This window comes from Saccopteryx leptura, chromosome 3, assembly GCF_036850995.1.
Source record: "Saccopteryx leptura isolate mSacLep1 chromosome 3, mSacLep1_pri_phased_curated, whole genome shotgun sequence".
NCBI lineage: Eukaryota > Metazoa > Chordata > Mammalia > Chiroptera > Emballonuridae > Saccopteryx > Saccopteryx leptura.
The window spans coordinates 97,462,999-97,487,511 of NC_089505.1; the positions used below are offsets into that span (position 1 = coordinate 97,462,999).

Below are 24,513 nucleotides of genomic sequence, written 5' to 3' on the forward strand. Positions count from 1 at the left end.
CTCTAGTATCCCTCATCCTCCCCCTGGCACCGGGGGGTGTGTTCTTCTCATGGCAATGAGAGCAGGGGCACAAGAGAAGCGACCTAATCAGAAGCAACCAAGCCTTTAGTTATGTAGCGCCCACCAGCCTCTCACTGGTTAAGTCATGGGGCTGATCCCAAGGTGAGAGCTATATTCTACCTTTGTAGAGGGAGAACCTCCTAGTCACGTGGCACAGGGCACAGGTGCACAGAGAACTCGGTCCTTTCATGCAATCTCCGGTGCCAGAGGAGGGCTAGGTAGGGGAAAATAAAGAGAGGGAAGAGGTCAGGAAATTTTCCACCAAGAATGTGGCACATGTCAGCCCAACCGCCTGCAAAGCTTGGACCTGTTCCCCCTTGGATCTCATAGCCGTCCTCAGCTGGATCCCGCCCCTCAGGAATGACACCTGAGACGGCTAATCAGATGCAGGCTGGCCACCCTGCTCAGGGTGTTCTGGGGAAAGAACCAGCACCCCATCAGCCCGGAACCCCACCCAGGCCTTCCCTGATCTCTCTGCCCGCCCTGCCCCGAGCACCCCAGCTTGCGTAGCCAGAAGACTAGCTCTCCCTTCTCACTCACACTGTGTTAATTACACATTTCGGAGAATTCTTTTCCTCCACGTGGGCAGAAACAGTCACACAACGGCTTCCAGCCCTGCAGACAGAGGGGCGGGTGGGGAAAGAGGTGAGTGACGGGGGGCGGGAGGAATCCACCGCTTCCCTCCTCACCAGCACCCCTGCCCCTCTGCACCCACCTCTCCTCTCCTGCTGCCCCTTCAGACTGTCCACCTGATTTCTCCAACTGCTGCAACAATTAAGAAGGAGTTTTAATCTCCCCAAAAGGTAACCCTGGGGGAAGGAAGTGGAAGTGGTCTGTGACCTGGTGGCCTAACAGATGATCTGGGGGACAGTCACCTCCCTCTTTTTTTTATCTCAGTATTCACACCTATGAAACAGTAACATTGGCCAAGGAATCACTGAATGTTTAGCAAACACTTGTGTGTTATGCTTACGAAGTGCCATGTCATCATAAGTGCTTTGGAAATATTAACTCATGCAATTATCATAACAACACTTCAAGTCATCTCCATTTTAGAGCTTGGAGACTGAGGCACAGAGAGGTTAAGTAATTTCTTTAAGGCCACACAGCCAAGGAATGACAGTCAGAGCTTGAACACAGGCATTTGTCAATCATGTTACACTGTTGCTTGCTTTCCTCTTCTCTCCAAATTTCTAGAAATCCAAAGGACTGACCTCTTTGAGTCATGCCTGTCCCACGTTCTTCTTTATTTCTTTTAGAATAGGTTGTATTGTGTCCCCCAAAAAGATACAATGAAGTCCTAAACCCTGACGTGTGACTGTGACCTTTGGAACAGGGGCTCTACAAATGTAATCAAGTTAAGATAAGGTTATACTGGATAAAGAGTGGACTTTCATTAACCACAAGTGGTGGTTTCATAAGAGAGAGGGAAGGGAAATTTGGTGACAGGTACATCAAGACACAGAGATGCCCAGGGAAGATGGCCGGGAGAACACAGGCAGGGATTGGAGCGATGCACCTGGAAGCCTGGGGACGCCAAGGAGTGCGGGCAGCCACCAGGAGCTGGAAGAGGCAAGGCAGGATCCTCCGTGAGAGCCTCTACAGGGACCACAGCCCTGGGGACACCTTGATTCCAGACTTCTAGCCTCCAGAATAGTGAGAGAATACGTGTCTGTTCTTTTAAGCCACCCTGTTTGTGGTCATTGGCTACGCAGCCCTGGGGAACTCGCACAATAGCTCAGGAACCCTGGAAGGCTGAAGCAGAGGTGGGTCTGGAGAATGCCTCTGATCGGGCAGCCTCCTCTACCCGCCGAGTCACGTCGCAGGTCCTCTGGTTCCTGCCAACTCTCATTTCTTCTTCCTGGCTTTGTAGCCAGCCAGCCAGGCTGACCTTGATTCCTGGAGAACTTTGGTCCAGAAACGCAAGCTCCAGGCTTGGGATGGCTGAGTTGAAAGGATGAGGGGACAGTTAATGCGGAAAGCCTTTAGGGGACTGTCGAGAGGAACAAAAGCTGTCTGGGATCCGTTGAGCCTCTTCCCGTGTGGCCAGGGACCTGGAATCCAAGTCTTGCTCTTCATCCCCTTCTCTAAGCACTGGACCCGAACCCTGGCTCATTGTGGGTAACCATTAGCATTCACTGAAGCCAGTTTTGCCTGTGTCTTGATTAGTCCTCATGACAAAGTCGGCATTCCATTCCCCAAACCATCCTTTTCTACTTACAAGGGATCCCGTGCCCCAGCAAGCCTTCCGAGGCGATCCAGGCTGATCAGCCGCGCCAGAGGAGTTTGCGGGCCCACAGGCTAGCTCCCTTTCCTCCCCACCCATCCTCCATTTCTGCTATCCAGCAGTGCCCCCAGATCCCCCCCCTCCAGACAGTTCTCCAAAATCCTCTTGCTGGGCCTCCCCACTCAGCTGGCTGACACTGATGGCAAAGACCCAGGGATTCAGGTTGACATTTAATGAAGGTCTGGCGGTACTGAGAGCTCTCAGGGATTCCAGCGGTGGACTCATCGATCTCAGACTTCTGGCTAAGATCATGTGGCCTCCGTTACCTTGGCGGTGAGCTCTTGGACCCCCTTCACACCTTTCCCACCCTGCTGCGACCACCCTCTCTTCCCAACCCCCCCTCAGACTCCAGTCTCCTTAAGCAGAGAGTCCAGAAAAGGGACAAGTCACCTGCCCTGCAGGTCGCCTGATGTGTGATGGAGGCAGAGAGACCTGGATTAGAATTTCAGCTCTTCTACTTGCTGTGTGGCCTTGGACAGGTTACTTCATCTCTCTGAGCTTATTTTTTAACTGAGGAGCACAGCATTCACCTCCCAGCATTTGGTGCAAAACAAGTGAGCGTGCACCTTTCCCAGTCCTTGCAGACAGTGCCTGGCATACAAAAGACCCATGGGGGGCACTGGAAACTTCCCGGGCCTGAGAATCTGGCAGGCATGGGTTTGATTCCCTGCTCTGTTGCTTCCTTGCCTTGTGGCCTTGGGAAAGTCACTCCACCTCTCAAAATCTACAGTTTCTCTATGAAACTGGGATAAAGCCCCTCTCCTTGGGGTTTTTATAAGGATTAAATGAGATGTGTTGGTGTGTGGTCATTAGATCTGTCCTGTACTTCTGGGGCATCGACCCTCTCAACGGTGGGCCCATTAACTCGAAACTCCAAAGTGAGGTTTCACAGTCCCACCTAGCAGACCTCTTGGCTTCTAGATCTACTTGTCCTTGGTCATGCTAAACTCTGGCTCTGCGGGCTGTCCTACTTTGTACGCAGAGGCTAGACCTCTAGTCTGGTACTTCCCAGAGCTGCTCCAAAAGGCCAAGACATTTGCCTTGTGGTTTCGGCATGGCTAGGAGCAGGAGGTGATGGCTTGGGGACTCTAAGGCTGGACAGGCACACCCAAAGGTCTCAGCAGAAAGCCTGCCCATGCCCACCATAGTAACCAGAGCCATCTGCCTGGCTGCTTCATGGCCATGTGGAGGAAAATGGGTTGATGGCTCATGTCATTTGGCCCTAAATGGACTTGCTGGGGGATAAGGAGATATAGACGAGGCCAGCTTGGCCCTGGTCCCATGCAGAGGGGCCGCAGAGCCCCGGCAGGCCCTGCACAGTGCTGAATCACCTGGACGCAGCTCCGTTCCCCAGGGAGGAGCTGCCTGCAGACCTGTTATCCCTGGCCAGGTCCTCTCTATCGGCCCCAGCAGGAATTAGCAGAGGCTGCTAAGTGGCCTCCTGCTTTCTCCTGTGCTCCGGAGAAGGGGGAAGAGGAGGGGTGAGGGGGGAACAGCACCAGCGGTGTGCGCATGGGGTGATTGTCATGGTTACGCTCTGACAAAACAAATGGCTCTGCTTCCTGCAGGCCACCTAAACAGCCATCGCAATGTGGGCATTGATCAAGCCAGCTGCCGGGGCAGCGGGCGCTGGGCTCAGACACTGGAGCCTAGCCCCGAGTGTCCCCTCCAGCAGCTCTGAGTAAAGGAGGCAGTTGCTGGCACTGCGGACAGAAGGAGAATTTGCCCAGACACGTGTTGCTTCTAAGGCAAGGTAAGAGCTGGTCCAGCTTGCCTGAGGATGAGGGGCCAGCAGCCAGGCTGTCCTGAGTGTGTGTGTGGGGGGGGGGGGGGGGGTCGGTACAGTGAATTTGTGTGCCTCTGTGTGTCAGTGGGCATGTGCGTGTGTAAATGTGTGTACACTGTGTGCTTGTGGTCATGGATAGGTGGCTCAGCAGAAGACCGGCTCAGGCTGTTCCAGCTAGAAGTGAGAGATAACACGACCACATGTTGCTGCTCAAATAATTCCTTCTCTCTCTCTCTCTCTCTCTCTCTCTCTCTCTCTCTCTCCTGTGTGTGATTCTCTCTGCATCTCCTTCTCCTCGTGTCTCTCTGTCTCTCTCTCCTCTGTCTCTGCTTCCCTCTCCCCCCCTCCTCAGTCCCCCACTTCCCTGCCACCTGTTTCCACCATCTCCCAGTCCCCATCTTCTCTTGTCTGTCCTCCCCTGGCGGTCAGGAGCTCTGCTGGCTGTTCACTCCTGGCGGACGGACTCTTTCTCGCTGCCCTCTGGATGCCGGCATGCGACTGTCCCCAAAGCTGCTGGCCTAGCGCTCGCCCTTCTCAGAGCCCCGCATCCCCGGCTCCTGCCAGGTAAGCCGGCCTCCAGACGGGAGAAGGCGGTGGGAAGTGGGCGGCGAGGGAGACTTTGCACCAGAGTGCAGCAGTGGTGTCGGCAAACACATTAAGCCCCAGCTGGAAGTCCCGTCATAACATCTCCTGCGGCAGCTGCAACAGTTCTGTCCTTGGGTCCCGGCTCCCTCCACACTGCAGCCCCGCAGACAGATCTGGGGATGGGGGACAGATTTGCTCCCTTCTCTCCTCCCAGGAGCAACAGGCACCCTCCTGTCTCTTTTCTTTTCCTATTAGCCTATCTTTCTTCTTTCTTTTTTTCTTTTTTGGAGGAAGACTTGAGAGGAGGAAAAGCGCTCTTCCCCTTCTCTGCTCGTTCCCTGGGCTCAACTCTGAATCCAGCCAGGACAGGCAGCTGGGCAGAGGCTCAAAAGGCAAGGCTGCACCTTGCCCTCCTGCTCATGGGGAGAGAGGGCAGAGGGTAGAGGGCAGGAGGTGCCCTCGGTCAGCTGGCCTAGGGAGGGGGCACTAAGCACACGTGCTGAGTGCGGGGGGCTTGAAAAGTGCATGGGCATGTGTGTGTGGGGGGAGTGTCCTGGCAGGGTAGCGATAACCCTGGAGGGAGTAACATGAGTTGGTGGGGGGCATGTGTAAATGTACTTACATGTTTGGGGGGCACGTATGGAACGCCCTGTGTCTGCTGGTATGCTGGGATGTAAAAGTGTGGGTCGTATGCGTGTGCATGCACCCGTGCAAATGCACATATTATATATGCACATATGCAGGCAATTGTAGATTAAACCTGACCCAGAGGTTGCTGGGCAGGATCCCCAAGGCCTGAGTGCTAGTTGCACGCAGTCGCCTCGTCACCCAGCCTTGGTTCACATCGCTCTCCGGACACAGTGCTTTGGCTGTTTCCAATCCAGACCCACCCAGGTGATGATCCAGAGCCCAAGGGGCGGTGGGCACTGTGCCCTCGTGAGTGGCCTGCAGTCTCCATTGCTTTTCTGTCGTGAGGCAGGCCAGGGTTCCTGGGCTGGGGGTGGCCGGGGTTCTGAGCCTGCTCCCCAGCCCAAGTAACTTGGGGTCAGTGGAAGACCAGCCAGCCTCAAATCCTGGTCAGATGAAGCTCTCAGAAGGGACTCCAGTGATTGGCCACTGGTTTGCTGCCTAGTGGAATGGGCTGCTGGTGATGTCGCTCTGGGCCCGTAGGGAAGAGTGGCACTTCTGTCCCTCTAGGTCTCCCTCACTGTGCTCAGTTCTCCAGCTGGTGGCCTCTCCTTACCGCACATAGAATGCTGGTTGTGGTTCCACAGGGAAAGGGACAGTCCTAGGGAATAAGGACAGTAAAAGAGGTACCCAGGGGCTCCGGTCAGCAGCTCCTCTGGGACCCTGGTCTTGGGCACCTGCTCAGGTTCAAGTTGTCCTGTCTGCTGGCTTGGATAGGCCTCTCTTAGTGCCATTTGGCTGCTTCCCTCTAATTACATGACCTGGGTAACAAATGGCCAAGCTGACTTAGCTTTCTTGTGGTCTCATGGGCATCCTTAGTCCAACCAGACTGGGAAGGGGGCTTCGGCCATGCCAACCCAAGGGTCACCATACACAAGGAGTCAAACGACATCCATGAGGGTGTTGGGGAAAACCCAGTGAGATCAGTGGACAAGATATGCTCCAGGTCAGGGGCACAAGTCCTTTCACTCCATCAACCTCTTTCAGGAGAATGTGCCCACGGGGCACTCCCAGTTGGAACCCTTCCCTGACCTGTGCTCCCGGGGTTACTCCCCCCGCAGTACGGCTGACCCATGCATCCCTCCTGGAGAGGGGGTTGGGACCAGGAGTGTTCAGTGTGGGGCTAAGAAGGCTTCCTGGAGGAGGTGATGTTAGCATGGGGACTTGGAGGAGGCAATGATGGGATGTGGCTACACGGATGAATGAAGAGGAGGGTTTATACAGGGCCAGAGGTGTGAGTACAGGCCAGATTGGAAGGTAGAGGAGGTTTTGGTTCGTTGGTATCTAGTAAGTCAGTTTGAATGAACAGACAAGCTATGGGCAAAGAGGGAAAGGAATGAAAATCATTTGGCCACTGGATGCTCACTTCATACCAGACCTGTGCTGGGCACTGGGTCTCTGTCCTCAGGGAGCTTGCAGTCTCGAGCAGGAAGACCAACCTTAATCAATGACCCAAGATTATGTAAACTGCACCCATGAAAAGAGCTCTTGGGTTTGAGAGCTCATCAAGCCAGCCAAGAAGAGAATGGTCAGGATGATTAAATGAGCGTGAGGCTCTAAGGCCAGAGCCAGGCTGGAGGTCGACCTTCGTGAGTGGTCTGCTCATACACTGGAGCAGGGCAGGGGTCCACCACTTTGGGAAAGAGGGGAAAGCCCGCTGCTGGACCTTGAGGGAGTTTTCCCTACAGTGACCAGTCACTTGCCTCACTTCAGTCCTGACCCTGAGGAATGAGCCTACAAAAGAAACAGGGGACAGGGCAGCTAGAGTGAGGGGACAGTGTGTTCCCAGCCTTGTGATACTCTGGTACCAGGTACCTTACCCGTAGTGTTGTATTTAATTCCCATTTTATAGATGATGAAACTGAGTCTTAGAGAGCTCAAAGAGCTAGGTGTAAGGCCACCTAACAAATGACAGAACCATTTCACCAAAAATGAGGTGAGAGATCTGGCAGGTTCGTCACACCATACCTGAGTGTGTGCTGCGTCCTGAGTGGCCTGAGGGAAAAGAAGATGACAATGCCATCCTTTAGACAAGATCTCAGGACCAGTCCTCGGAGGGTGATCATTACAGCAGGATAGGCTGAGAGAGGCTGGAGCCTAAGGGGCTCAGAGCAGGGAGCAGTCACATCCAGATAAAAGAATCAGGAAAGGCTTCAGGGAGGAGGTAGGACTTGAAAGGACCCAGAAGATAAGTAGGTTTAGAAACAAAGATGGGACATGACGCTCTGGGTTGAGGGAAGAACATGACAAGGGCATGGAGTTGGCGCTCACAGGGGGTGTGGGGAGGAGCAACTATTTCCGGCTTGTCAGGAACATGGGGCAGGAGTGGACAGCAATATGGACCAGGCTTCAGAGGCTGGTTGGGGTGATCACCAGGGAGGCTGGATTTGACATGAAGGAACTGGACTTTAGTTACGGCCATTGACAGTTCTGGAGCAGAGAAGCACTGTGATCAGACAGGGATCTCGGGAAGACAAACTAAGAAACTGAAATTTCACCTCCTGGATTGTCACTGGGATCTACAAGGATCCCAGTCCCCAGTTTGAAAACCTTTTGCTAGGTGATGTGCTGTGAATGGGTCTGAGACAAGGGTCCCAAGCAACCTCGATACAAAGTTCTTCTCCTTCTTCCTATAACCACACTGGGCCTAGGACACTGCTTTGTAGCTCCTTCTGTGGGTGCCACTCTGGAGAAAATGGAGGACAGAGTTGGGACAGAGTTGGGCAGTGGGAGCCGATGCTCCCAGCACAGCTTAGAATGGAGTCACGGGAGAGAGTGGCTGGAGAGCAGGGGGTGAGTCTTTTTTACTGTGGATCCCCCACTCCTTGCTCAGATTCCACACAGGGGTCTGAGTAATCATTATCTGAGACCCCGCAGCTGTGAGGCTATAGGTTTAAAAAAAAAAAAAGTCGCCATAGTAAACTTACTACTGCATGAATAGTCCCTGCATGAATAGCTCTCCTTGCCCAATGCCAGCACTGATCCCTGCCCATCACTTAACATGTGTCCAGGAGGTTCTCTTTGGTTATTAAGTGAGGCCCACAGCTGCCCATGCAAGGCCAAAGGATTGAATGGTGAAACTGAAAAATCTTGTGAAAATTGTAGGATTTAATGAAGCCAATCAAAAGGGACATTGGAGGACTCTTCTGATGCCCCACAAAATCGTAGACAAATGAGAACCTGGCAGTAGTAGGCCGATTAACAAAAGAAGAGAAAATTAGCAGCAATGAGCTCATGATAGGAAATGTTAATGCTATGACACTGATATATGAAAACATGTCATATCCTGCCAGTAAATTATTGTATTAAAAAAAATTATCCAGCCCTGGCGGGTTGGCTCAGCGGTAGAGCGTCGGCCTGGCGTGCGGGGGACCCGGGTTCGATTCCTGGCCAGGGCACATAGGAGAAGCGCCCATTTGCTTCTCCATCCCCCCCCCTTCCTCTCTGTCTCTCTCTTCCCCTCCCGCAGCCAAGGCTCCATTGGAGCAAGGATGGCCCGGGCGCTGGGGATGGCTCCTTGGCCTCTGCCCCAGGCGCTAGAGTGGCTCTGTTCGTGGCAGAGCATCGCCCCCTGGTGGGCAGAGCATCGCCCCTGGTGGGCGTACCGGGTGGATCCCAGTCAGGCGCATGCAGGAGTCTGTCTGACTGTCTCTCCCCGTTTCCAGCTTCAGAAAAACACACACACACACACACACACAAAAATTATCCCCCTCCCCATCCCAATTAATACTTGATTTGTTGTTTGTTCCCTAAAAATGTTAACTCATGATTATAACGATAATCTTATTTTGGTCCAATGTCAGAGTCTTATTTTCATATTTTTAGTTTCATTTTTTCAAAATAAGATCCCATCTGAAAACCTTTTCTCACTCACTATTTCCTATGAAGTTTTGATCCCTGTCTAGACTGGATTCACTTGGAATGGACTTTTTCTGGTGTGGACACGTCTCCACAATCACCATATCAGGGGACAAGACACGGCCAATTACACACCAGCTTTCACAGCTTCTGCCGGAAGTGACACACTTCACTTCCATTCAGTTGATTGGCTGAAGCGAGACACACAGCCACACCCTCAAGGGGAACAGGGAGGCGCAGCTTGCCATGTGTTCAGAGGAGGAAGAACAGAAGCATCAGCCCAACAGCGTGGTGATCAGGGTCTGCCTGCTTTAAGGGAAAGGTGTCATAGCCTTTATGACAATGCTAACAGGAAATGGACAGAGGCGAAAGGTTCTCTTGGTTTGGATTCCTTTGAGCATCTTATCCCCCAACCCTGGCCTCTCACCCTCAGCTCTGATCAACAGGTCTGAAAGCCTCGTGGCCGTGTGAGGTCAGCTTCTGCCACTCTCAAACCCTAACCCAGCTGGTTGGCCTTAGCCAGCTAAGGCTGTTATAACAAAAATACTATGGATTGGTGTCTTCATGTCTCACAGTTCTGGGGGCTGGAAGTCAGACCGAGGTGCCAGCGTGGTTGGGAGAGGACCCCTTCCCAGTTTATGAACAGCTGGCACCTTCTTGCTGTGTCCTCCCATGGTGGAGAAAGAGAGCTCTGGTTTCTTCCTCTTCTTACATAGTCCCATTGTAAGGGCTCTACCCTCATGACCTCATCTAACCCTAATCACCTCCTAAAAGCCCCGCCTCTGAATACAATCACATTGAGGATTAAGGCTCCCCCATAAGAATTGGGGGAGGGGCGAGACCACAGACATTCTGTCCACAGCATAGAGAAAGCTCTGCCATAGGACCTCCAATCGTCTCATGTGACTTCCCCTCTAAGCCTCAGTCCTCTGATCCTTAAAATGGGGATAATAATCTCTACTTTGCTTCTATTCATAAAACTCCAATTGATTCATGGATGCAAAAGGGCTTTGACTATAAATCGCTTCATATGAAACATGGGTGTTTATTACTATTATTTTTACAGCTCAGCGGTGGATTTGAGAGGGTGGATTTGAGTTGGTTTAATTCCATCATTTTCAATTCTTTGAACTTTGAACCCTTTTCTAAGAGATTTCTCGCCATCCCGTTAAGAGCTCCGGCTTTGACCAACTTTGTCCCTCATCCATCCCATCTTCCCCACTCAGGTCAGAGCCGCCCACTCGCCTTTGAAAGTCATCCCTGTTTTGTCCACGCAGCTTTAGCTTGGCCCCTGGCTACCTTGGCTGGCCATGTGTACCTGCCCAGAGTTCGGGATCCCTTACCCTGTGTCAAGTACTGTGCTTAGCCCATTACACACATTGCACCATTTCTCCTTAAGGATGCTAGGATGTAGGCAGCTACTGCACCCTTTTTACAGATTAGGAAAATGAGGCTCAGCAAGGTGAAGTAAGCTGCCTGTGTCACTCAGATGTATGAATCAGAACCCGGCTTCAGACCTAACTCAGTGGGTCTCAAGAGGAGCTCCTGCTCCTTGGGCTTACTGACCGAAAGGACCCTGATTACCTGGCCCTAGTGGGTTTAGTATCGGTTGCCTACAACCCTAGTTTGTACCTTGGGCCCAGAGAGAAGGCTTTTCCTTTGCTTCTGTGGATTCTGCAATGGTGTCATTTTGTACACACACAGGCACCAGAGTAACACTGCCGTGGTTCAAGTCCCAGACCTGTCACTAGATCTGTGATTTGGGGCAACTTTCTTAACCTTGCTTATGTTTACCCAGATTATCTGTTAAAAAAAAAAAAAAAAAGACTCTTATAGAGTCATGAGGAATCAGTGTAATAACCCCCACTGCCTGACTCAGTGATAATTTATTATTAAGTATCAGGAACATCTAAACATTATCTCCTTAAGCCTGGTGGGCAATGGGGAACCCTGTATTCTAGACACGGCTCCATCAGCTATTTCCCTGTTCCCTATTAACTGTCAGCTGAGGTCCTACTAAGAAAAGGGACATTGCAAACCCCTTTCAGGTTTCCTCTGCAGTGAGTCACTGCATATGATCCTCTCCACGTGTCTACTATGGCAGTGGTCCCCAACCCCCGGGCCGCGGACCGGTACCAGTTCATGGGCCATTTGGTACTGGTCCGCAGAGAAAGAATAAATAACTTACATTATTTCCATTTTATTTATATTTAAGTCTGAATGATGTTTTATTTTTTAAAAATGACCAGATTCCCTCTGTTACATCCATCTAAGACTCACTCTTGACGCTTGTCTCGGTCACACGATACATTTATCCGTCCCACCCTAAAGGCCGGTCCGTGAAAATATTTTCTGACATTAAACCGGTCTGTGTCCCAAAAAAGGTTGGGGACCACTGCACTATGGTCTATCTCTATCTTAGTTCAACTGATTTCCCAGGGGGAGTCTCAAGTGTGTTGATTCAGTAGGAGAACAATGGTGTTGGTCCATCATCCCTGCTCGAAGCGTAGGGAAGGATGCTGCCCCTCCCCACTTCCAGAAAGGACATTGGAAGGGCAGGGCCAGGGTGTAGGGAACCTGGGATCCTGTCCCAGTCTGTGCCGAGGAACCACAGCCTCTGAGTAAGAGCAAGCAGGCATGCTAACTTGGGTCTTGGCCCCTGGACCTGCCTCAAGCAGGCAGCAGAGGGGCCCAGTTAACAACACAGGTTCTAGAGCCAGACTGCTTGGGTCCAAATTCTGACTCTACCATGGACTCACTGTGTGACCTGGAGATTTACTTCATCTCTCAGGGCCTAGGTTTCCTCGGCTATAAAGTGAAGATAATTTGCTTCATAGGGTCTTTATGGGGATTAAAAGAGATCAATCCTGGGGCATTCCAGAAACACTCAGTGCCACCTTGGATCATAGACTAAACAATTCAGACATGCAGACTCCTTACAAGGGGATCCTGTAGTATTATTTGGGAGAGGGGTACAGGGTTAATTCTCCAGGGCCATCTCTTTATGCTGACAGATACAGACTCTAAGACCCAGGTGGGGTTAAGAGGTGACCCTCTCCACATCATTCATGTATTCGTTCTGAAAATATTGAGGGCATAATAAGGCCTTGTGGCTAAGAGATCAATTCCTGGAGCCAGAGTCCCAATGCCAGCTGCACCTCTTACAAGTGTATCAGCTTGGGCAAGAGATGTAAACCAGTCTGGGCCTCAGTTTACTCATCTGCCAAATGGGGATAATAATCAGGCCTATTTCATAGGGCTTCTTGAGGGTTGCCTGAGCTAATTCATGAAAAGCATTTGAAATAATGCCTGGTAGGTATTAGTTTCTTGATACGTGTTAGCTGTTATTCTTTTAAAGAACTGTTTCAGCCACTATTCTATGGGCTGTGGAGTGTAACAAGGAACAGGACAGAGCTGGTCCCTACCGCAGGGCTAACATCCTCAGGGTGTCGGTAAAGACAGACCCAAAGCCAGCCTGAGAGGTGGGTGCTGGGAGTGTGTGACAGCAGGTTCCAGTCTGGGCCTACAAGGACTCAGTGGCATTTCTGGCACACGGGCCTGGAAGCTCTGACTCAAGTCCAGTGCCCTCAGCCCACATGCCTTTCTGTGCCATCTGAGGGGACAGCATATGGCTGGGAGCAGCCTCACACTGACCACCCTGGGACCTCAGAGGGAAGAGAGGCAATGAATATATTTCTCAGCCAACATCTCGGCTGGGCACCCTGGGAAAGACGGTCCCTGGGTGGACGGATGGCGGGTCTGGGAGCATAGGAGCCCGGATGCAGTCTAAATACATGGGCGGTTAAGACCAGAAAGAGATGCTAAAGAGAGAAGGAAATGAAAGCAATCGCCAACATCCACGGAGGAGGTGGTGCTGGGGGAGCACTTCCCATACAGGATCTCACCTGGGATCCTCCCAATAGCCCTGGGATAGACACTGCCTTTTATGCGCCCATTAGGCAGAGGGTGAAACTGAGTTTCAAAGAAGTTTTCCAATGAGAAAGCGTTTGCTATTAGGAGGCAAGGCAGGTTCCCAGAGCAGGAATTACCTTCCCAGTCTGTCATTTCACCACTCAGAGGAGCTGGGGGAGCCCTGCACGGGGTGTCTCTCCAGTCCCCCAGGAGCACGCAGTGTGAGAGCCATTCATTCTGGAAGGCACCCGGCTATTGGCTGGGTTCTAGAAGAGCCCTCCCTTGGCACTGCATTCTGTGTGCTTGTCAGCAGACAGGCAGTGATGGCCTGGAGCCCCAGCCCCAGAGGGGGCCAAGCCACACAGGGTATTCATCTGGTTCCTCTCACTGTGGCCACGGAGATGCTAACACCTTGCAAATGCCCTCTTGGAAAGGTGGATGTAAAGGGAATTTGTGTAAATGGAGTCTGATTTTCCTAGCGATTGCGACGGGCTCATTTCTGAGGGACCATCAGTGGGCGATGACGCCAGCGCCGGAACCACATGGCCCCCCAGGGGACCCTCATTCATCCACCTGTCAGCCAGCACCATTTACATGGATTTCAACTACTTTCTCCTTAATGTTATACAAGACAGGCTCTTTCCAGAACCCTACAGACAGCCCTTACTGATCCGGAGTTTCAAGTTTGGGTGTGCCCCTTCTCCCTGCTTCAGGAGGTCCGGACACAGCCTCTCAGCTGGAAGCCTCAGCCGTGGGTGGCTTGGGCCTCCCTGCCCCCCGCAGAGCTGACTGTCCTGGACATCCCTGCTGGCCAGCCTCCAGGTCTCCCGGGCTATGTGGGCATACTAAGCACTGAGGGGCCTGGACGTTTTCTGTCCCGACTGTATTCCCAGTGCCCCACCCAAAAGGAGATGACAGCTGTCTCTGGGATGGAATCCTACAGGTTTTGGGCTGAAACAGAGGGAGTTCCCCCACGAGATTCTTTAACTGAACCCATAGCCAAGGCCAAGTCCCATCCCTGACACATTCTATCCTATTCATTCCTTCATTCACCCACTCAGTCATTCATTCAACAAACAAGCACATGCCATTCATCTTTTCAATTCATCGTTGAGCATCAACTATGAACCAGAGACTGGGGAAAAACAGAGTTCTGGTCTGGAGTTCTAGGAGCTGACAGGCTCCTATTGGGGTGGGTGGGGAATAGGACCAGCACAAGGCCTCAGGGCAAGATCCTTGCCTATCTTGGTCTCCTCTGCAGTCCAGGCCTAGTACAGTGTCTGGCACGTAGCAGGTACTCCATATAGATCTGTTGAATGGACACACACTGTATCAGTAATGAGAGAGCTGACCTGAGAGGTGCCGACTCCAGTAGTCAGGGATGATCGTATCCAGCACAGGACTCTGAGAGGGCTCCATGGAGTTGGTGACTTGACTGGGCCTTGAAGGATGGGTAAGCACTCCTCTGAGGAGGGGTTTTGGGGTGGGGGTGGCATTCCTGGCAGAGCGAGTAGCATCAATAGAGATATGGATGCAGGGAAAGTCAGGCTTGTCTGGAGAAAGAGCAAGCGGTCTTGACTGACTGGAGGTGGGGTGGATGAGGGCGGTGTCAGGAGCATAAACTTGTTAGCTGTATCAGCTGGGTATGGGCCCAAGGTGAAAAGCTTTAGAAGAGACTAGAATGTGAGAATCCCAGAATTCTAGAAGCTTAGAACATCAGACTATCAGACTAGATCCAGAGGTCCTGCCCCCACTTTGATGGAGGTGTCGGTGTGTGTCTGTGAGTGAATGGTCCTTAGAGAACAGGCTCCCAGTGGGGGCACGACAGCATGGACTTCTAGCCAGGTAGTGTCAGGGCAAACGATGAGGACCCCCAGCCCAAGGTAAGTGGGCAGAGGAGCTGAGTAAGTGCGCCAGAGTCGCCTGGTGGCTCACAGTCTGCATCTGACCCGTGCCTGGCTGAGCCTGCCTGGCCCTCCAACTCTGTAGACACAACCTAGTGGGGGGCTATCTGGGCAGGTTAGGATAAGAGGCCTCAAGAATGCTCTCCAAGTAGAGATCTAGAGTCATACTATCTCTGGGACGACACTGACCTGGGCATGAAAGAGGATAGGACAGATCCCATCCCCAAGGGCAGAATCAGAGGGGTTACCGACATAAGCACTTTGGTGGAGACCAAAGGGCTTTCCCGGCTCTGCTGGCTTGGCGACCTGCACAGGGGTCACTCAGCCCGGGAGGTGGCTCTTGCAAGGAGGGCCTAAGGAAGAAGGCAGAGAAGCCCCCAACCCATCAGGATCTGCCCAGTTCCTGCCCACCCACTTGACAGGCCTTCTCTCCTGTATCCTCTCAGTTTCCTAGGAGATGGGCACCATCGTGGTCCCATTTTATGGATGCAGAAGCTAAGGTACAAAGAGGTTAAATAACGTATATTGCACTCTCAGTGTTCAGAGTCAGCACAACATCTCATTCAAAGAAACACAGTCCGACGCCCCACATCATTCAAATCTTTGTGACTCTTAAAAAATATTAAATGCAGCCTAATTTGTAAAAACTGGAGAAAGCCCTGAACAAGCGCTCGCTGTACCCATATGCCCTTCAGACACCCCAAACTCATGTGTAAACCAAACACATCTCCTTTAAGGCCTCAGTATCCTATCTTCAAAATAATAACATACCTGCTAAGATTGTTGTGGGGATTAAGTGAGATAATATATGCACCTGGCACTTTTTCGATGTTCAATACATTTCAGCTGCTCTGACAATTTTCCCTGCGCTCCCCATTCTCCTCTGCAGCTAGACTGTGTGCTCCTTACAGACAAAGTTGTGTCTTTTTTTTTTTAATATTTTAGGAAGTTTTTGTGTGTTTTTTTTAAGATTTTATTTATTCAATTTTCAGAAAGGAGAGAGAGAGAGAGAGAGAAAGGGGAGGAGCAGGAAGCATCAACTCCCATATGTGTCTTGACCAGGCAAGCCAGGGTTTCGAACAGGCGACCTCAGAGTTCCAGGTCAACGCTTTATCCCACTGCGCCACCACAGGTCAGGCCAAAGTTGTGTCTTATCTTTGCATCCCCAAGTGGCAAATTTAAGGCTTGGAATGCAGTCAGTGCTTATCAATGCTGGATGAGTTGATAGAAACATGCATTAATTAATTAGGCCCCAAAGAACTTCAAGTTTACTCTTCCCAAGAGGGCTGATGTTGTGAAAGGGTCAGTTCTGAGTGAGTTCGCCCCACATTAGCAACATCGCTCATCCAAGCACCACTTCCCAGGTGAGGGGAGTCTCAGGAAGAGGAGACTGGGTTGGATAACATGCCGTTGGCAAGACTCCAAACCAAGATGGACTGAACCTTACGTCTAAGTCCGCCCCACATCTGGGCGCTGTTTGCCTGACGCTGCCTTCCCCAATCAGCATTCTGGCCAGCGCTGAACCAGGATGAGACAGGGAGGCAGTGAGGGTGGGTGGCCGGAGACAGGGCGCAGGAAATGAACCCCGCCCTCTTGTTCTGACCCCTGCGAGTAACCAGGCTCTGCTGGGGCTACCAGGACGGAGAACTCCGAGAGAAGGCAGCTGAGGATGCAGCTGCTCCCTTTGGCTGCTTATCTGCAGTCTCCTGTCAGTCAGCCTACAGAGACAAGCGGGGCTGAGGGCTGTCTGGGCCAGAGTCACAAAGGAGGACATAATTAAAAGGCACTGCCGGCCTGGCGGAGAGGACAGGAGCCCAGAGGACCCTGACGGGGACATGATGAGGAGGACCTGGAGGGGGAGAATTCCCTGCCTCGAGAAAAGGCGGAGTAGCAGCACACATTGAACAGCCTTGCGAATACATGGGAGCTGGCTACCAGCCCACAGCAGGCAGCTTCGCTGGGCTCAAAGAAAACCCAGAGAGAGCCCGCCCTCAAATTTATACTCTACACCCTTTGTCTGACGTCACCTCTCACTTCCATCCCACCCCTCAACCACAGGGATTACCTGGGTGGGTCTCAGGAGCCCAGCAGAGAATCCATACCTGGCCCTAGCAAGTGCTCTTAAGTCTTTCATTTTGGAATGATGATGAGCATCCACTCTTTTATTCATTTAACTGGCACTGAGGACACAGCAGGGAACAAAAATAGGCATAGCCATGCCCCCCTGGGAGCACGTATTCTAAAGGGGGCCACAGACAGTAACAAAACAATCTCATGGAAACAAATGCTTCCCAACAAGCTGATAGCAAAGCCCTGGTGGAGAGAGACCTGGCTCTGGAGGGGCAAAGGACGCTGGCTCAGGTGGTCTGGCTTCCCTGCCACGGCGCCCTGCATGACCCTCAAGGAGGAGGAGGAGGTTACCAGTTTCGTGGGGGTGAGCTTTCCAGGTACGCACAACACGTTCAAAAGAGGGGGAATCTACGGCCATACCACCCTGAAAGCGCCCGATCTCGTCTGATCTCGCAAAAGAGGGGGAGCAGGACACATTGAGGGATGGAATGGAAGCTGGGGAGACATGTTTGAGAACGTGGTGACTGGTGAGCTGGAGGGGACAGCAGGGCCAGACCACACAGGGCCACCGTAGGGATGTTGGTCTCTGTCCTAGGGGCAGCTGGTGAGTGAGAGGATGGCGGGGGTGAAGGACACCCGTGCAGTCTGTGTGGCTGTGTTCGTTCCAGCCGCCCGCTGAGTGGAGAGTGGATTACTCAGTTGGGGGGAGGGGGAGGGGAAGATTCAAGAGTCCAGTGAGAAGCTGCAGTCCAGGTAGAGATGGCAGCGGTTTGAACAAGGATGCCGAGGGCAGAAAAGGAAAGATGTGGATAGATGCCAGGGCTTTTCCAGAGGTAAATCACAAACCTTAGGGAGAGGCTGGGGGTGGGGGTGGGGGGTGGGGGGGAGAGGCGCAAAGAATCATGTGCAGGCTAAAACACACCTGGCGGGATCGTGGCTCCTTTCACTTTGGCATCTTTTGGGGGCATCCTCACTCCCCTGGTACCCCAAGTGTTGACTATAGTGAGTAGTTTCACTGAGTCAGAGAAGGAGGAACTGAATGCGCTGTTCCGACCCCCTCCTTCTGCAAAGGAAGCATCTACAGCTCAGAGATGTGTGGCTCTAGCCCTGACTGTGCACCGGTCCACTGTGTGCGTCCAAGCGGATCCTACTGTTTCCCTACTGTGAAGTGGGAAGAAATGGAATGACCACTCCTCCTCTTCGCGGGTCACTGACTGGGAAGGGCTTGGGGAAAAGGAAAGGAATGCCACTCTGACCATCCGTGTGGTCGGAAGTGAGGGAACTGGGCTGGGGAGGAATGGGGGGAACTCTCCTCACTTTCTGCCCCTCCGGCCTCTTGCAGGTCCTGAAGGCCGAGCCGCCAGCGGGATGCCAGGTCTGCTGAACCAGGTCACAGGGGCAGCTCTGCCCCTCACCGCTTCTGATGTCACCTCCTGCGTCAGCGGTTATGCTCTGGGCCTGACTGCTGCCCTCACCTATGGCAACCTGGAAGCCCAGGCTTTCCAGGGTAAGGACCCCACTGGGGCTTCCCCAGGGTCACCCCTTTCTCCATACTGAATCCTCGCCTCGAAGGGACAAGCTGATTGACGTTGGGCAAGTCCTGTAACTTCTCAGAGTCTCAGTTTCCTCACCTGTAAAATGGGGTTACCATTTCTGCCCAGCAGGCCTCAAAGCTGGTAGCAGGTCAGATCAGAATCCTAGCTCAGGCTTGAGCTCAGCCTTGCCAATCGTCCCAGCACTACTTAGGTTCCACAGGGCACACCCACCTGTGTCAAATGGCCAGTCCTCCCCTTTCTCCAGGGAGCCTCACAGTGAGAGAGGCTTCGGGACTCAGTGGAAGCCAGGAGTTTCCAGTCCCCGCTGTGGCTCTTGTCCCTGTGACTTTGGGGGAAGAAGCCATTGTCCTTCTCAAAATCAGGATGCGCCCCTGCCCACCTGGACGCCAGTGGAGCAGATGAGGTTTACAGTGGAGCAGATGAGGTCATTGTGAGGAGGAGCGGTGTGGAACAAAAACAGTCCGCAATTATGAACCGCTGGGCAAGGCAGTCGGGCTGCGGACTGATGTTTGCCTGTAGGAGTCGTTTGTGAATCAAACTCCTCTCTTTGCACTTAAGGAAGGGAGTTACAGGGAGGCTGCAGGAAGGTGCTGGCTGGGGTCAGGATTCTCTCTCATCCACAGTCGATCAAGGCCTTCTAACCCCCAAGCTTCATGTCATGGGGACCACCCTCCAGCCTGACCTGAGGTTCTGAAACCGTATCCATTCCCAAAAGGAATCTGCAGGAAAACTTCTTCCCCTTTGAAGTGTCCTGGGCAGAGCAAAGGACCCTGTTCCTCTGTTTAAAAAAGCCTAAAGAAGATGGCTTAAAATGGGACCCATTGGGATCCCAGGAGACTAAATTACTGAATAACTTTGGGATAGTGCCTTGGCTTTCTACCTGCAGAGAGAACCAGTGCCCCCATTTTATAGTAGGGAAAACTGAGACACAAGGGGACGGGAAGCAGAGGGCTTGCTTGCTATGGGCCCAGCATCACGCTGTCCTCGTGTTGGTGGGCAGACTAAATGAGATACAGCCTTGATCCTTTGGGGTCCTCAAGCAATTGGCATCACTCAGGAGCTGGTTAGAAAAGCATATCTAGGCCCTGCCCCAGAACTACTCAATCAGAGTTGGCCTTTAACAAGCCCCACCCCCAGGTGATTCCTGTGCTCTTAAAGTTTGAGAAGCACTAGATATAAAAATGTGGGGCACATAGCTTAATGAATGATGGCTATTTTTTCAGGGTTTTTTTTTTTCATGGTGACCGTTTGAGTTGGGCTCTATTATCCCCATTTTACAGATGGACCTGTGAGGCTTAGGGAAGCTAAATGCCTTATCCAGGGTCACCAGGCTAGGAGAGGTGGCAGAACCCGGGTACGAACCTTAGTTTACTTCCTCCATCGCCCCAGCTCCCGGGAGCCACAGGTAGCAAATCTGCCACACAGATGTGTTTTATTCTGCCCACACAACAGGTCACATAAAATCCAGGTTTCTACTCCCTCTTGAAAAGTCAGAAGCCCTGCCACACTGGCCTCCCAGGCCTGCGGAGTCAGAGCTGGCTGGGACCGGGGAGCAGCTATCCCTTGGCCAGTAGCCCCCTTGCTCACAGAGTGTCTGCCACTGCGCTCTGACACTGGCTGAGAGCAACGAGGTCCCCGCCTGAGTCCTCTCTGGTATTCTCTTAAGTGGCAGTGAGTAGGACCCTTCTGCCCAATAGACCAAAGGCGTGGGTTCCTCCCCAGGGTGGGGCATGCAGGGTGGGGCGCTCAGCACCCCATAATGCTGAGCCCTGCTCCGGCAGGCCTCTTTGTGTACCCACTGGATGAGAATACCACGGTGGTCGGCTTTGAGGCAGTCATTGCTGACCGGGTTGTAACGGTACAGATCAAGGACAAAGCAAAGATGGAGAGCAGCCACCTCAGTGCCACCCGCCTTCGAGCTGCCACTCTCCCAGGTAAGGGGGCCAGAAGGGTTGTGGCAGGGCCTGGGCCTGGCTGAAGTCACAGGCAGACGGAAAGGGCAGCAATGGGATAAAGTAGAGAGAGCACTAAACTAGGAGTCAGGAATCCTGTGTGCCTCTGGGCCAATGATCAACCTCTCTGAACCTCACCTGACTATCAGTAAAATAGAGATAATCTCTCCGGTTCTCATCTTGAAAGCATGGTGAGGATCAAAGAAAGCAACAAAAGCATTTTAAAGATATTTCTACAGAACAGAATAGCATGTCATTTAAGCTCAGAGGTTGTGGAATGAGTCACACCAGGGTTTGACTCCCCATCCTGGTGCTTGCAAGTGGTGTGAGCTTAGATAAGAAATTAAAATTATCCATAAAATGAAGCAAATAATTATACACACCCAAAGCTCAACGGAGAGGATGTATGCAAAGCCCTCATCACAGTCCCTACAAACTAAGTACTCAAATTGTGGCTATTGATGCCTGCTCTTGATGATGCTGAGGCTCAGAGCGGGTGAGTGACTGGCCCAAGGTCACACAGCATGTTAGTGGCAGAGCCAGGGCTTGAATTCAGACCAAGTATTATAGGACGTAAGAGATTCTTACCATTGGTTCTATAATCGAAGTGGCATTTGTTCATCGGATCATTAAGACATTCGAGAATATTTTACTAAGCATTCAGCATGTGTAAGATGCAGAGTCACCCTCAAGTTGTTATGACCGCTCACAGCTAGAAGAATAGCTAGGATGTGCCTAGAAGTAATCATGATAGCAGGTGGGAAGTGACTGTGCCAAAGGGGGTCTGGGGAATGTCAGAGGGGGGGGAGAGCGGTACAGATTGGGGGCCAGGATGGGTAGGTAAGGCTGGCTAAGTAGGGATGGGGAAGTGGGCCTCTCAAATAAAAAGACAGAACAAGAGCAAAATATGATCCCAAAAGAGGAGGATGCTTGAATGTGATTCTTGTGAGGATATACAGTCTGCGGATGGAGATGTGACCCTCTATTGGGGTTTTGTGGGTCCAAGTCTCCCAATCCAGCAAGGTACGAGTACACAGGCCTGGCATCAGACCCATGCAGGTTCAGATCCTGATTTAATGAGTTAGTTATTTGCTGAGGAACTTGGCCAAGTCACACCCCTAGGCCGAGCCTGTTTTCCCATCAGCAAAATTGGCTACTTAGACCTATCTCACTGCAGCAAGCTTAGAGGGGATGGGAGCTAATACATGCACAGCTGCTGACTCCAGGCCTGGCACTTAGGAAACGTTCTACAAGAGGGGGGCTCCATCGTCCCTCATTCCTGCACACTGGAAAACATGGCTTTGGATGAGGATTTGGAGCGGAGCCTGTTCGTGGTCAACCTGGGGACCATCGCCCCTATGGAGAACGTCACGGTCTTCATCAGCACCTCCTCAGAGCTGCCGACGCTGCCCAGCGGGGCAGTGCGGGTCCTGCTGCCTGCCGTCTGCGCCCCAACGGTGCCCCAGTTCTGCACAGAGAGTGCTGGCCCCTCCAACCAACAGGCCCAAGGGTAAGGAGCCCCTCCCTGCCCAGACAAGGGGACAAGGGTCAGAGTCTCAGGTGGGCAGCAGGGTGTCCGTCAGGTGACGCCCGGGGTGTGCAGGGCGGTGGAGATAGAGAGTGGAAGGTGGGGTTCCAGAGGCCACCACCCCATCAGCTGCTCCTCCCCTGCTCCCTTTGGAGCACTTCGGCTCTCCCTGAAATGCCTTGGATGGGACAGGCCAGGAGTCCTGGAATCTGGACAGTTTGGGATTAGAATTTCCAAGGCTTTATTCTTTAATGCACTTCAGACACTGAGTTGAGTGTCAGGGATCCAAAATCATCACTGTTCCTGCCTTTTTAGAACTTTGTGGGAGAGACTGTTATCCACTCAATGACACCACTACTGTGGCACTGTCTGAGTCCTTGCATGCATCATAATTATGTGAAAAGTACAATGCAGGAGACATTCACTGAGCTAAGAGTATAAAAGAGGGACCCAAATGGGGGTGCTGAGGCTGGGCCAGGCTTCTTGGCAGAGTGATATTTCAGCTGGGAGCTGAGTGGAGAGAGGACACAGGCGCAGAGCAGAGCTTTCCTGTCAGTGAGAAGAGCAGAAGCAAAGGCCCTGAGGCAGCAGGTTTGGTGTGTGTGCAGAGTAGCAGCAGGTGGAAGAGTGAAGGAGAGAGAGCAGAGGGCTGGTGTGGAGTCCGACCAGGGAGAACCTTGAAGCCTGGGGTGAGGACACATGTTGCCACAACAGAGAGGCTAGAAGCACTGCCGATCTCAGACCAGGGGACACCAGCTGGTGTGTTACCTTTATAAGTACTGCCATAGGCACCAAGCCTGGTGCATTTGAGAGGCGGAGCCTAGCAGAGCTGGGGACATTCAAGACTGTGGCAGATCAAGAAAGAAGAGGCCCAGGGGGCCCTGATGCCCTGGAGGTGACCCCAGGAAGCTTATTCCTGCCCACCCCAGTAGGTAGAGTTAGCAGACGTCCTCATGGGAGAAGCCATCGTCCAATCCCTATGAACCTCAAAGTTGCTCAGAGACAGTGACATGAGATAAAAATAAGAAAAGTAGATCAGACCAAGTGTAATGAGGATGGGGAGAGAAGGACACTTGTTCGGTGCTAGTGAAAGTGGACCTGGGACAGCCACCCTGGAAAGCAATCTGGCACTACTCAGGACCCCAGAGAAATTCTTTTATAAGTTCAAAAAGGGGACACGGAGGAGGATCATCATGGTGATGGTACCCATAGACACAGAGGGTGGAGTCAGGAACAAATAAGTACAATATAAAATATTTGTACAATATAACCAGTGTCCCGGAATACGTAGCAGGTACCATCTCAGCAGAAAATGCTCTGGTTCACAGACAGCCACATGAACAGAGCTTTAAAACACAGTGTTGAGTGAAAAAAAGGAAGTGATGAATGAGAGTCACAATAGAATATAATCTGTTCAGTTTAAAATGCATTCACAGCCACATGCCACTATAGATCTGTGCGTATTAAGGACATACACCAAAGACCTTAGAGGGTGTGCCCCTGGGGGGGGGGGGAGCAGGATCACAGACAGGGTGGGGGGACCACACAGAGAGTGAGCCGGAAACTTGAGTGCTCAGCAGGGGACACCTTGCTAAGCACTCATTCAAAAACATCTGTCCTTATTATCCCCATTCAATGGATGAGAAAACCAAGACTTAGAGGACCTGTGGTTTGTGCAAGGGCTCCCAGCTCCCAGAGACAGAGCAGGCATTCGAGAAGGGCTGTGATGCTGTCAAACAGGAGCCAGGCAGACTGGGCGTGGATAACACTCTGCCAAGTCTTGCTTGTCGGAACCTAGGATCGTTGCCTCATCTCGCTGAGCCTCAGTTTCCCCGTGTGGGAGATGGGGAGATGGGGGCCCTCCTGCCGCCTTCTGGAGGCCTGGTGAGAACAGTTGCACAACAGCTGTGGGTCACCGAGCATGGCCCCTGGCCAGCCCTCCAAGTAGCTGCACCTGTGTCTGAGTCTGGGCTCTCCCTCAGGTCAGGTGGAAAGGGAGAGGAAGGGTCTGTGGCAGGGGAGCAGCGGGGGAGCTCCTCAGCCCCCTTTCGGGCTGGGCTGCAGGGGCGCCAGGGCCGCCTGGGGCTCACCATCCTCTCGCTGCCCTCTCACGCCGGCCCTGGCTGCCCGCCACCCCCTCCTCTCGGCCCCCTTCCCAGCAGAGACAGGCATTGCTTCGGCACCAGGGCCCTGGACTCCTGGAACAAGTTGTGCCTGGCGACTCTCCTGGACACGGATGTGTCCAACCCCATGGAGTACGAGTTCAGCTTCCAGCTGGAGATCCGTGGGCCGTGCCTGCTCGCAGGTGAGAGGCACCGCCTGGACCCA

General features: G+C 52.5%; 1 protein-coding gene across 1 annotated transcript in view; it reads left to right on the top strand.

The window, feature by feature from the left end:
• The first annotated feature begins 17,412 nt into the window (after positions 1–17,412).
• VWA5B1 (von Willebrand factor A domain containing 5B1) overlaps positions 17,413–24,513 on the top strand; it is a 46,609-nt gene continuing 39,508 nt past the window's right edge. The window contains exons 1-5 of the mRNA XM_066375278.1: positions 17,413–17,513; positions 18,492–18,656; positions 20,487–20,639; positions 21,897–22,167; positions 24,345–24,490. Of these exons, the coding sequence (XP_066231375.1) occupies positions 18,518–18,656; positions 20,487–20,639; positions 21,897–22,167; positions 24,345–24,490 (709 nt within the window). The 5' untranslated portion in view covers positions 17,413–17,513; positions 18,492–18,517. The remainder of the gene's footprint in view (positions 17,514–18,491; positions 18,657–20,486; positions 20,640–21,896; positions 22,168–24,344; positions 24,491–24,513) is intronic.